The 13709-nt window shown below is 38.4% G+C and overlaps 1 protein-coding gene across 7 annotated transcripts in view; it reads left to right on the top strand.

Moving 5' to 3' along the window:
• Window positions 1–6092, top strand: part of GALNT7 (polypeptide N-acetylgalactosaminyltransferase 7) — a 117250-nt gene extending 111158 nt beyond the window's left edge. For 4 of the 7 annotated variants that reach the window (XM_067745363.1, XM_067745364.1, XM_067745360.1 and 1 more), the window contains one exon: window positions 3676–6092. In XM_067745363.1, the coding sequence (XP_067601464.1) occupies window positions 3676–3813 (138 nt within the window). In that variant the 3' untranslated portion in view covers window positions 3814–6092. Of the gene's footprint in view, window positions 1–64; window positions 3238–3675 lie in introns of all 7 variants that reach the window. The other 3 variants (XR_010945208.1, XR_010945207.1, XR_010945209.1) reach the window with 3 other exon arrangements.
• Window positions 6093–13709: the final 7617 nt, after the last annotated feature.

Genomic DNA, 13709 nt, shown 5'->3' with positions numbered 1-13709 from the left:
AACGTTGCATTTATTTTTGCATTTTATTTTATTAACTTTTAAAATATTGCTGCCTGTTGTCCAGCAGGTGGGGATAGAGACGAACAAATAACATGTTGGATTCAAGGCCTTCAAAGCTTCTCATCATGGCTGCTTGCTAAATGCAACAGGATACGTGTTGCCTGTTGTTTGTTTTAAAGGTCATGTTTAGTTTTTTGTGTGTGTGTGTCTTTTGCGGTATGCGGGCCTCTCACTGCTGCGGCCTCTCCCGTTGCAGAGCACAGGCTCCGGACGCGCAGGCTCAGCGGCCATGGCTCACGGGCCCAGCCGCTCCGCGGCATGTGGGATCTTCCCGGACTGGGGCACGAACCTGTGTCCCCTGCATCAGCAGGCGGACTCTCAACCACTGCGCCACCAGGGAAGCCCCATGTTTAGTTTTTCACTTGAGTCTGTGGGAGCAGTTTTTCTGTTTCAGCTGTGAATATTCAGAGTTCTGTGCCAGGTTGAGGATTCCAACATAATAATGGTTTTCTGAATAATTTTCAAAGTCTAGACTTGGCTAAAATAAATCAATTTATTGTGAAACAAAAAGTTGGGGAGGCTGCCCCAGATTGAAGAAACTGGCAGCCCTGAACTTTCTTTACGCATCTTGTATTCGTTGTCACGTCCTCCCTGTCAGCAAATGCTTGTTTGCCACATAGTGATATGACCCAGCTGAATATTCCCAGTTATCATTGTGCATAGATAATTACTATGAAGTGGTAAGTATGTGTCAGTTGCTGATATTTTTCTTATAACAAGTTAGGAAGGAGAAGATTAACATAAACCCCAGAGAAGAGAACATTTATTTACACAAAGAAAGATGAATAATAGCAATGAAGGCTAGGGGTGAGTAAGGACAATATTAGTAAACTAGTAAAAGAAGGTTAGCAGATGCAAAACGACACAAGAAGCAGTGGATAAGAATGGAATGTACATATTTTAGATATTTTAAAGGGCAAAGCACTGAATATCCGTTTGTGCATCAGACATTACTAAATATTCACTGGGGCCCTTCAAAAAATATCTAAAGCCCATCATACTATAATGGCAGAGAAGGAAAAAAATGCAGAAGTAAAAATAAGCAAAATGCCATAGGACAGCAAAAGAGAGATTAATAGGAGGAGTTATTTCTGATGAGTTTCATGTAGGAAGTATCACTGCACCAGGTCTTGAGGTATAAAAAGGCTTTTCATGGAGAATAAATGAGAAAACGGGTGAGCAGAGGCGTGGCATCAAAGTGTAGAGAATTCTAGGAACTGCGTTTGCTCTGGTTCCCTAAGTTGTTCTCCATGGGAAAGAGCGTGGAACTTTGTTTTGTGGGCTTTAGGGAGTGACTGACATTAGTTAAGGATCACAGTGATAGGAAACAGTGGATACTTTTAGGAAAATAATTCTGGAAATATTGTCAAGTATGGACTGGTGAACAGGAGGCCAGCTCGGTCAGTGGTTCCCACTCTGCCCCGTCTCTGGACCCCCTTTACATCCTTACAAACCACTGACACGCTCCCCAGACAGATAGATGTGTTATAGAGGTTACAGCTAACGGTATTTCCTAAGTTGGGAATTAAACCTGAGAATTGTTGTATTTATGTATGTATTCACGTAAATGTAACAATCATAACCATATTACACGTTAATATAAATAATACTTTTATAATCCCCCAAAAAGTGAGAAGAGTGGCATTGTTTTATAGTTTCACAAATGCCTTTAATGTCTGGTTTAATAGATTCTTACTCTGCTTCTGCGTTTAGTTTGATGCGATATGTTGTTTTAGTTGCGTATTTGAGGAAAATCCGGCCTCACATAGACGTGCAGTTGGAAAATGAGGGGTAATTTAATAGCCTTTTCAGATAATTGAGGCTGTTCTTCTTCAGTGCTACACAAGTGCGTAAGTGGTAGTTTCTTAAAAGCTTTGCAATGTAGAATCTGAACTCCTATCAGTGAACATTTTGTTCTTTGTTGCGTTAAACCCACTGGTCTGTCTCACACTGGAGTGGATCTTTTGTAACATCACACATTCGCTGCTCATTTGGAAAACAGTGGCTCACTAAGTCATGTAAATCTTCCAAACGATGGCACATTTCATCATACAATGCCAAATAAATCACAAATATAACCACCGATTTCATCAGAAAAGTCTTTAAGTCTTGTGCAGCTGTCAAGTTCACGGTAATGGATACAAGTTTCCTACAACTCGAATTTTTGCTTGAAAACTCAAATTTTACCAATGGCAACAGATACTGTCAGCTTTATATTTTTTCCTTGAAGTGATGGGCTCACTTTATTTTCTGGAAGATGGCTACCCAGTCCCAAGTCTGCATAATTGTAATCTGCCTGCAGGTTGTCCTTTCAAGTCAGAATGACATCCCACGAGAGAAGGAGCTCGTTCAACCCTCGGGTCCCGACAACTGCTCATGTGCTGTCCACTCTTCCCATACTATCTCATAGGGTCAAGATTTAATAAAACTAATACGTGGACACCAGGGGGGAAAGGGTGGGGGGTGAACTGGGAGATTAGGATTGACATATATACACCGCTGAGTATGGAGGAGATATCTAGTGAGAGCCTGCCGTACAGCGCAGGGAACTCTACTCGGTGCTCTGTGGTGACCTGGATGGATGGGAGGGAAATCCGGAAGGGAGGGGATATGTGTAAACATATGTCTGATTCACTTCTCTGTGCAGTAGGAGCTAGCACAACACTGTGACGCGCAACTATACCCCAATTAAAAAAATAATAAATATTTTAAAAATTAATTAATTAAAAAAATTAAAAATAGGAGACGATCTACATCCCAGGGCCATTCATTATGAGGATTAAGTGAATTAATACACCTAGAGCATCTGGTATGCGTCTACCCGGCATAGAGCAAGTGCTCAATAAATGTTAAACGTTATTTTCATTAAAAAAAAAAAAAACTAATACGTTTTTACTGCTTTGTCAAGGGCGTTCTCAAGTGAAACTGGCTTTTTTTTCTTTTTTAATTGTGAGTGTTCGTCCATGGAGAACGTGACTGTGTGATTGATGCTACGGCCCCAGCACGTTCACCCAGCATGGCTTTTGCGCCATCAGTATAAATGTCCATACGATGAAGAAGGCAGATGGGGCTCTGTGTATTATTATGAAATCGTTTCAACCTTACAGACCCAATCTTAGCTAGTCTGACGACCACACTCTGAACAGCCCTGAGCTGTACTGAAGGAACCTCCAGCAGGTGACCAGGGCTCGACCAAGGCAAGGGCGGTGGGGAGGGGAAAGGATGCACGCCCAAGCCACTGCAGATGTCCGTCCTCAGCCAGCGACTTGGAGGAAAGAAGAAGGGAAATGCAGCCTGAGCTGTGCTGTCCTGAGCACGGGAAAGCTGGTATCGTCATTAGTAGGATAGGAGCTAGAGGAGCAGGTTTGGAGGGGAAGATGATGAATTTAAGTTTGTATGTATTGAATTGGAGGTACCAGCAGTACATCATGACTGAACAATAACAGGATGTGGAAGACTGACGATCAAGAGAAACACAGACTCTGGGGTGTGCCTGGTTCATGCCTGCCCAATTCGCTTGAATAGTCTTCTTACGAAAGCCAGGCTGTGACTTTGTCTAATGTCAGTGATATCACACAGTGCAAATGTAACACTGTGTTTCCCTGTGTCTTCCAGAACCTGCACAGACTGACTCACATTCCTTCCAGAAAGTGCTTGGATCGCTCGGAGGTCCTCCATCAAGTGTTCATCTCCGACTGTGACTCCAGCAAAATGACTCAAAAGTGGGAAATAAATAACATCCATAGTGTTTAGAAGGAATGAAAGAAACCAGTAACCTACCTACTGACACGTAAATTTATACAGGACTGAAAACCTCCTGAAACCTGCTGCAACTACAGCTCCAAACCCAGAGGCTCTTGAGGAGTCTGAGGACATTGATAAACTGTGATTTTACGATAACATTATCATCTGCAGTTACTGTTTACAAAACTGCTTTTACCTTAAACTTTGTAGATGTTTACATCTTTTTTTTGTTTTGTTTTAAGATGATGTTGGTAATCTGTGCATTTAGCTCTGTTTTATTTAGAACAGAGTAAAAAGCATTGTTGTCTTCTTTGGGATTACACTCAGGGGTCTGAAAGGCAGTTTGATTGTTGTTTTTTTTTTTTTTTTTTTTAACACACTTGAAAAAAGGTTGGAGTAACCAGATCGTCATATGTAACTTGGTGATTATCAACCTGTTGTATCTTTATTTAATTTTACATCTTTTTGAAGCACTGCCACAGGTTATTAGCCAAGGTGGCCTTCCTTCACAGTCATGCTGCTTTTTTGAAAGGTGAATTTCAACACATTTAGTGCCTCTTTTCATTTCTTGGTATATTTCAAGAGCTTTTGATGCAATTTGTAGGATATTAATGATGGAATTGTCACCTGTCTGAGGAATACTTTTACCACTCAGAACTGAATTAATGTGCTACCATTTGCTCTGAAATTGAACGTTGTATTGCTTGAAAAAAGAAATGACAAGATGGAACATCCAGAGCTATTCCGTAGGGTTTGAAGATTGTACGGCATTAACTCCCCTATTTGCTGGCATTCCCAGTGTCCTCTATCAGTACCAACTCCTAAGGCAGCAGGGGGTCTGCTAACTAGAGAAAAATGTCCCCTGACATTGGGGATTGACTTTTCCCCATTCCCTGTCACCATAGAAAACTATAGATAACTCTCAGTTTTGAAACCTTGAAGAGGGGGTAACAAAAACAACAAAACACCACTGTAAACACATCAAAGGTTTGTTCTGACCGAGGTGAGAATTTCCAAACCCTTGTTGGATTAAGCCTTACAAGACTACTGTGTGTTACAACGTAAGCTGTGCAATTTATGAAGCCAAGGGTGAGTAGACGTTTCATTTATATCTTCATGAAATTCCCTGCACAGTTTTTAAATTTTAAAAAAGCTATTTAAAACTATAGTTCATTAACAAATATGAATTCTGTTAGATTATGTTAGTTCCCTAGTGTTTCTTAATTTTTTTGAAAGCATATTTCTATTAGTATTTTTCCAGTGAAAAGAAGACTTGTTTGAATTTACACATTTATTAAGATAGTACCTACTAGAAGAAAACCAAATACTGCAAGTGGTCAATTGATTTTAATTGCTAAATAATCTTTTATTACCTACAAGGTTAAAATGCTATGTCGAATGCAAAACAAATTTTTTTAAAAGTGATGAGGTAGGGAATGGCAAGTAAACTAAGATTTTTGATCCTGTAATCATATCAATGAAAGGAATTCACAAACTACTACCAGAGGGAAATATATTTAATTAAAGCCTAAAAAAGAAAAGGGAAAAAACCCTACATTTGTTTAAAAGAAAAGCCTACAGATTTGTTTCTTCCAAGCCTAGCTCTTAAATTCGTAGAGTCAAAGTTCAACATCCTAAACAGAGTTTTATTTATAATTTTTGAATTGCCAATTTGTATTTTGCTACTGATCTCTGATCAACCATTTGAACTTTCATTCATCTCTAGGGATGTTTAAGAAGGAATACATTTATATGATTATATAACTGCAAAATAAATCAACTATAAATAAGAAACTAAGAGAATTGGTACTTTAATTACTTGCGTGTTTGCAAAAAGGCTCCATTTTCTTTGTTGAGTAGATTATAACCTTGTTAACTATGCATAGGCCTAAGAAAGGTGGCACATAAACTGTGCATGTAAATTTTAAATGGGTATTTTGTGCAATTCGTTAAGATACTCTATAAAAAATGATTCTATATATTGAAATCAGAAACCTTACCAAACACGAAAACACATCAGAAGCTGCTGCCATAATGACTTTTCTACTGTAGGCTGCTTTGGAAATAATTCCCGTATCCTTGCTTTGTAAGTTGATAATATCACTATGCATTTCTACACATTTTATAAATTTGATTTATGCAGATTTTGATACACTGTATGTTTCTGTAGAAATTGTATAAATATTCAAAATTTTATTAGGGATACATTTGAGAAGTTTATGTATATCTTATTTCTGGGTTGCTTGTTTTTTAGGTGAGAAAAAAATAAAATACTGTATTTTAATCCATGGGTTTTTTAGTACTTGCAATCATTTCTGTTATCTAAACACCACATGTTTGAAATAATTACTTGATTTTATTGTTTACAAGATACACTAATATAATAGTTAAAATATCATAGACCACAGTTATATGTTGAGTATGTGCTTGAGTGTTGGTTAGAATTCTGCTTAGAGTGTGTTTAGAGTACTCAGAGCTTACCTATCTAAGAAGGAAATATAAAGGCTTATTTTTGACTCTGGTTGCCTATGTATAGAAAATTTTTAAAAATCACTTACCAGGGCTTCCCTGGTGGCGCAGTGGTTGAGAGTCCACCTGCCGATGCAGGGGACGCGGGTTCGTGACCCGGTCCGGGAGGATCCCACATGCCACGGAGCGGCTGGGCCCGTGAGCCATGGCCGCTGAGCCTGCGCGTCCGGAGCCTGTGCTCCGCAACGGGAGAGGCCACAACAGTGAGAGGCCTGCGTACCGCAAAAACAAAAAAACAGACAAAAAATCACTTACCAATTACGAAAAACAACCCAGCAACGTATATTTTCCTTGGCAGTGTATTCTACTATATCATTGCCCTTTGAAAGCAAAAATTTAAGTCAAAATTCTTTACAACCTGATAGATCAAGTGAGTAGAAAGAAGGGAAGCCTACCAACATGAAGTGAGAACCGGGCTGTAGGACCTTATAGCAAAACCCACGACATCTCAGGAGAAGGTACTATGGCTGCCAGCTTTCCAGAGAGGGGCCATGTTGGTCTGGGAAGCTCGGCTGTTGTCATGGCTTCATTTCTCAGCTGCTGTGCCTGAGAAACGTGGAAAAGTGACAGAACACCAGACTGAAGTGAATGGGGGCTCATTTATCTCCTAAGAGATAGCCTTTCACAGGGATCTGGGAATATGTTTCATCATTTCTGGACAGACTGTAATTGGGGGAAAAAAGCCACTTAAAATTCAGTGGAGAACATGACAAGTACCTGACCTGAGCCAGAGGGCTAATAGGCCAGTAATTGGGTATATGAATATTAATCCATGAGAAAGCACTTTTAGAAGTACCGAGCACTATGAGAATGCATATTATTCATTAGAATCTGTTGCCAAAAAATGGACAAAAGTCAGAATGATTTGGGGGGGACCACTGTCCCTGGGAGTAGAGATTAACAGAAGGGCTGTTTCTGAACTAAATTCGATAATTCCTTTGCCAATCTCCTTTTTAAGATTTTGAGGACTTCCCCAGCGGTCCAGTGGTTAAGGCTCTGCGCTTCCAATGCAGGGGGTGTGGGTTCGATCCCTCGTTGGGAAACTAAGATCCCACATGCTGTGCGGTGCGGCCCCAAAAAAAAAACTTTTTTTAAAAAAAAATTTATTTTACTTTTGGCTGTGTTGGGTCTTCGTTTCTGTGCGAGGGCTTTCTCTAGTTGTGGCAAGCGGGGGCCACTCTTCATCGCGGTGTGCGGGCCTCTCACTATCGCGGCCTCTCTTGCGGAGCACAGGCTCCAGACGCACAGGCTCAGTAGTTGTGGCTCACGGGCCTAGTTGCTCCACGGCATGTGGGATCCTCCCAGACCAGGGCACGAACCCGTGTCCCCTGCATTAGCAGGCAGATTCTCAACCACTGTGCCACCAGGGAAGCCACCCCCCCAAAAAAAGCTTATTAAAAAAAAAAAAAGTTTGAAATGCCCATAACTGTGGTAGGTGGGTTTTGGTTTTGTAAGTGGATCAGGCCTTGGGCCCATGTCTGAGCAGAGGTGGCATAAGGGTGCCTTAATTTTCATAACAGAATGATATTACAATCTGCTCATCTGAATAGTACAGTATGGTGCACTTGTCTGCATTCGAATCCCTGTTCCATTACAAATTACCTGTGTGACCCTGGCAAGTTATTGATGCTTCTCTATGCCTCAGTTTCCCCATTTGTAAAAGGGGGGAAATAATAGTCCTGTTTTATAGGATTTTTATTAGGCTTGTATGGGTTAACATACATGCAGTGCTTAGAATAGTTTCCGGCATATAATCAGGGTAATATAAATGGTAGCTATTGTTACCTGGTTTCAAAGTCTTAAAGTCGGTCTTTAATCAGAACTAAGACAGCTACACTGCAGACCCTCTATAAAGGCTATGTGTGTGTGTACCTGTTTCATATGTGAGATATCATTACCTCCACTTTCCAAGTGAAGAATTTAAGCTCATAAGTTAAGCTTATACACTGGGGGTGAAATGGTTATCCATAAGAGAATAAGTTGTTATCTCTACCTCACACCGTTCATGTGTAGAACGTAGTTTTCAGTGGTCGAATTTATAATTTAACCCTTGGATAGAACTAAGTGAATCTGGAAGAATGTCTAAGAACATTCTTTAAATTATGTTTAAATGAAATTTCTCTTGGGCTTTTGATATGAGCAAATAAACTCCAGCTGTCTTAATGATTAAATGCCCAAAACAAAACTAAAACTTTCAGTAGAAAATAGAGATGAATAGACTTCCTCATCTGGCCATAGCATAGTAATTGTTACTGTCCTAAACAGAATGCTGCTGTCCTAAACAGCTATAAAACAGGACAAAATATATGCAGCAGCTGTTTTTAGGAATTGGGTGACAGGCAAAGCAGACTGTGATAACTTGAGAAAAAGGAAGCACACAGGGTGAACCCCGGTTCAGCATGTCTGCCTGCCTGGAGAACTTTTCCCACCACGGTACAGGAAAGGAGCTCCAACCCTGGTGATTCAGCCGAGCTGAAGAGGCTGCAGAGACAGCTGGAACTGACAGGGCAGGTCACTGGAGGGGGCTGCACTTGAACACCAGGAGACGTGTACAGCAATTTTTATAGCACTACCATTTATAACAGCAAAAGCTCCAGGAACAACCTAATGACCCATCAACATGAGAGTGGATCATTTGTGGTATAATCACATGACGGAATGTTACAAGGCAGTGAACGTGAATGAACCAGTTAAAAACAAGCCAGTAGGGTAGTGTTGAGTGAAAAGGGCAATTCCCAGAAGACTTCATTCAACAAATACGTTTTGTAAAATCAGAAGCAACTAAAACATACAGTAAGTCACACATTTATATGTGATGAAATATATGTGGATAAAATGTGATTGAATAAGAGGTTAACTTATAGTTACCAGACAAGAAAGAGAAGAGGGGAGAGGAGACAAATTAGGGGTGTGGGATTAACAAACTACTAGATGTAAAAATAGATAAGCAACAAGGATTTACTGTATAGCACAAATTATACCCAATTTCTTGTAATAAACTATAATAGAGTATGATCTGCAAAAAAACTGAATCACTATGCTATACACCTGAAATTAACACAATACTGTAAATCAACTATACTTCAATTTAAAAAAGGTTAAATAACTTGTCCAAATTCCCAAATTTAGTATTGGAGTCAAGGACATAACTCCAGTACTCAGTATCCCCAGAGCCCTGTGGGAGGAAGGTCTATTGTACTTTCCACATAACTAGTTTTCCTCTCCACCTAAACTGTTAAGAATCTCAGAAGTGAATCTGGTACTCTTATCATAGCAAGTATATTATTAACACATACATATTATTATGCATACTTTTAGCTAATATTTATTATTCACTATTTCTTGCCACTAGGATGTCTTAGATGTATTGTCTCATTTAATGCTCAAAAAAAAATTCTGATTTTAACACCTGAGGAAACTGAAAGGTTACACGTGAGGTCTGACGTTACCAAACTGATAAGAAACAGCCCTATTCATACTGATCTGATTCCCAGTGTAAACTCATCAGCTCACTCTTAATTTCTTTCTTAACTTCGTTTTTCCTTTTGTATGTATTTTATATAGTTTGTTCTTTGTATAAGCCATCTCACCTTTATTGCAAAAATGTAGAGAATCAAAGAATAACACATGAATCTATGAATTACAATTTTGCTTTCTCTTTACCTACTGCCCTAGGGCACTGTCCTCGTTGATTGCTATGTCTTCCTGAAGAAAGGAGACTGGACCAGTTCTGAAATTTGATACTACATACTGCTTAAGTTTTGTTTTTTTTCCTTTTAATATAACACTAATCGTGCTCCTGAGCCACTATTCTATAGACATGTTAACTCCCAGGATGAGGCTAAGAGAGGTCTGCGCTAAGTCCTGAAGAACAAAGGTTCAGGAGCCCAATATTCCATTAAGACCTCAGAGACAATGTCTATATTTACCTTTACAACAGGTTAAGAAGTTAGATGAGTTTCCAGTCAGGGCGAGAAGCACTTCTAGACAACTAGGAAAATAATGCTTAGCGGGGAGGCCTGTACTTATACTTTTACCAACAGCCGTAACTCAAGTAAATGTTATTAATAATCCTACATTTACCTACACTAATTTATAGAAGTGGCAAACTGGTGACCCTTGACAGAATCTTACCTACAGACATGTTTTCTTTGAGCCTGACATTTGAATTCATTGCCAATATTTACAATTCAGATTTCACATTTTTTAAATATCTAGAATTCTGGTTCCACTTGAAAATTGGGGAGATTTGGGAATCCTAAACCCACATTTCCATCCAGCAACAGGACTGAGCTAAACAATGGCTGTCCCCTTCATCCTGGGCATTTATGTTTACAAATGTTTATACAATAGTTAACTCTTTCTGGCACGAAGTGTACAAAAATGGCTTATTTCTAGAGAATGTTTTATTTTTAAAAGGACTGGATCTTATGCATCGGCAAAACAGGCCCTTTAGCTTTCTTCTTGCTATTCCCCAAGAAATAAAATCATTACTGCTTTGTAAACATTTTTAGTGGCATACGTAGTAATAGAAAGTCAGCTTTAAGATAAGGCTATGTTTGGCTAAGACAAACTTATGGTTTAGTACTTACAGTAAATGATGCTGTTAAAGAGCAAAACACAAAAAGGCATACTGTCCCATACTGAGCAAGTTTGCAAGTTACATGAGGGACCGCAGGATCTTCTAACACAGCTTTTATAGATTAAAAGACCAAAAGTAGTGGCTACCATCTGGAAAGAAATTTGAGACCCTACTTCAGTTCTTGCACCAAAATAAATTGCAGAAGGATCAAAGATTTAAGTAATAAAAAGTAAGAAAGCAAAGACAATTTTTATAATCTTTGAGTGGGAAAGGCCTCCCAAGGCCACTAGGGAATAAATTTGCCTACATAAAAACAAATCTTTGCATGAAGACAAGCATCATAAAGTCAAAAGACAACATAGAAAAAAATATTTACAATGCAGGTCACAAAGGGTCATTTTCCTTATTTCCCACAAATTACTAATAAGACCAATGAGACAGAAGACCACGGGAAACACTAATGGCTCTTTAACATAAAAATATGCTGAATTCATAATAGGAGGAACCATTTTTTATATATCAGAATAGCAAAGATTATGAAGTTTGAGAATGATAATGTTGCTGAGATGAGGAAATAGACATTCATTGCTGTGCAGTACACATTAGTAAAACTTCTGAGAGCGAGCAGTTTCTGCCATATACCAAGTACAGGTTTTAGCTATTATAATTAGCACAATTTTAAATGCACAAACTTTTGAACTTTTTGAAATCATACAAGGATATTCATGGCAATGTTGTTCTTAAAGCAAAAAAACCCACAACCATAAGTATCTTTAAGGAACTGGTTACATTGTGATCTATTCAATGGGCTACTATGCACATGGCTATTGAAGTGAAATGTGGCAGCTCTGTTGTGCTAAGAATCTAAAATGATGAGAATTAAGGGGCAGAACAACATATATAATAAGCTTCCTTTTGTGCAACATTGATATATATGCACATATGACTGTTGTGCTTCAGTCTCTCTTGAAGGGTCAATTATTACATTACTGGAGTTGCCCCCTGGGAGAACCTGGTAGTTGGAAATCAAGGTTGTAAACTACCCACTATATAGCCCTTTTACATTTTTTACCATCAAGATATGACTTATTTTTAAAAAGAAAAGGGGGGGGCAGGCGGTTTTCATAAACACATCCCCAAGTACTGGCTGGACTGGGATAGAACCTGATTCTTACCCCCATTTCAGAGCTTTCCAACATAACCACTCCTTGAAGTCATTTAGTCCTGAAAACAAGGGTATTTTAAATTTTGATCCACACTTAGAGAAGATATCAAATATGAGGACTCATCTCAAATGCTGAGATTATGGAACAACTCTTGATTTTAGAAGAATGAGTCACTCTTAGACATTTAAACTATATTTCATTTAAAGAACAGAATGAAAGCAAACACAAAAACTCCCAAAAAGAAAGGTGACAAGGAACCAGATAGGTCTGCTTCATGGGTCTAATTTATAGATATAGAAATCCTTAAGAAACAGACTCTATTTCAATTTTAAAAACTCCTATTTAGTATCTTTTCTATGCATTAAGTACTGTTGTAAATACTTAACATTCTCATTTAATCATTAAAACACTGCGAAGTAGGTACTGACACCCTACACAGATAAGGAGAAATAAGCCCAGAGGTAAAGTCCATACAGCTAGCATTTGGTACAGCTGGGGAACTGGGATCCAGACCTAGGCGTGTCTCTAAAACACCTTACCCCCAATTTTTTAGCATTAAGTCACCTAACACCAGGAAATACTTTTTAAATACATAAAACTAGTTTTCATTTTATGATCAGGAAAAGCCCCAAAACAACAACTGTGATATTAATGGAGGGCAATCTCTAAGAGGGCTGAAGATTCTACTTCAGTCCATCTGCTCTGGGAATTATGCTAATACCTTACCTTCCATTTAACAAGTTTGGTTAGTATTTCCTGTGTCAGAAATAATTCCAAATATGGCATAAGATGGACAACCAAGGCTCCCATGGTTGGGTAATAAGAATTTTGGCTCCTATTTTTAATAATTGATAGGTAACCAAGATTGTCAGGTTTAACTATGAAACTATCGACAAATAGGTTTCTTCTATAATCTCTTAGACAACAGATGGCTAACTTTCACTAATAACTTGATAACTATTTACAATAGTTATCTAAATTCCAATGCAAGCAACTGCTTCCTCAAATGAGCATTTCCTAGTAACTGCTTTCACCTGTAAATAAATATCCTCGTAAAATCTCGCCTAACTACAGTCATGGAAAATCACAACCACCATCTCAAAAGCTTTCTTGGGTTAGTTACTGAGAATTCTAGGCTTAAGACCACAGTGATTTTTAAGATTTAACTCAAAATTCACTCTGGTATTCTACCCCAAACTAGATCATTATCAACAGAAAATGTAAACCTGTTCCTATCGTTTTTAAAAGTTTATGTGTTTTTAGGTATGGAGTCACTGTATGAGCTCCTCTGCCTCGTACTAAAAAAGAAAGTTTCTCTCAAAATAAAATGTCACCTAAAAAAAAGGGACAAGTTAGCTAACAAATGAACATAAATGTCAAGAACAAACCTTGCTCATTTTATAAAACTGCATAAATTTTTGAAGTTCATTAAATTCCACCGCTGGTTTTTAAAGAACACTTTGTAAATATGAATAATATGGGCATGTTTGACTTTTAAACAAACATTATACTAAATCAACCATGTCTGAGAACTATTAGGCAGAAAAACAAAAAAAAGTTGACATGGTTCCAGACCATGACTTTTAAAGCAAAAGCTAATTGAGCATATACGACAAAGACAAATGAAA

Source organism: Pseudorca crassidens, chromosome 7, assembly GCF_039906515.1.
Source record: "Pseudorca crassidens isolate mPseCra1 chromosome 7, mPseCra1.hap1, whole genome shotgun sequence".
NCBI lineage: Eukaryota > Metazoa > Chordata > Mammalia > Artiodactyla > Delphinidae > Pseudorca > Pseudorca crassidens.
Note: the sequence above shows the minus strand (reverse complement) of the source record. Positions and strands in the feature narration are given on the sequence as shown.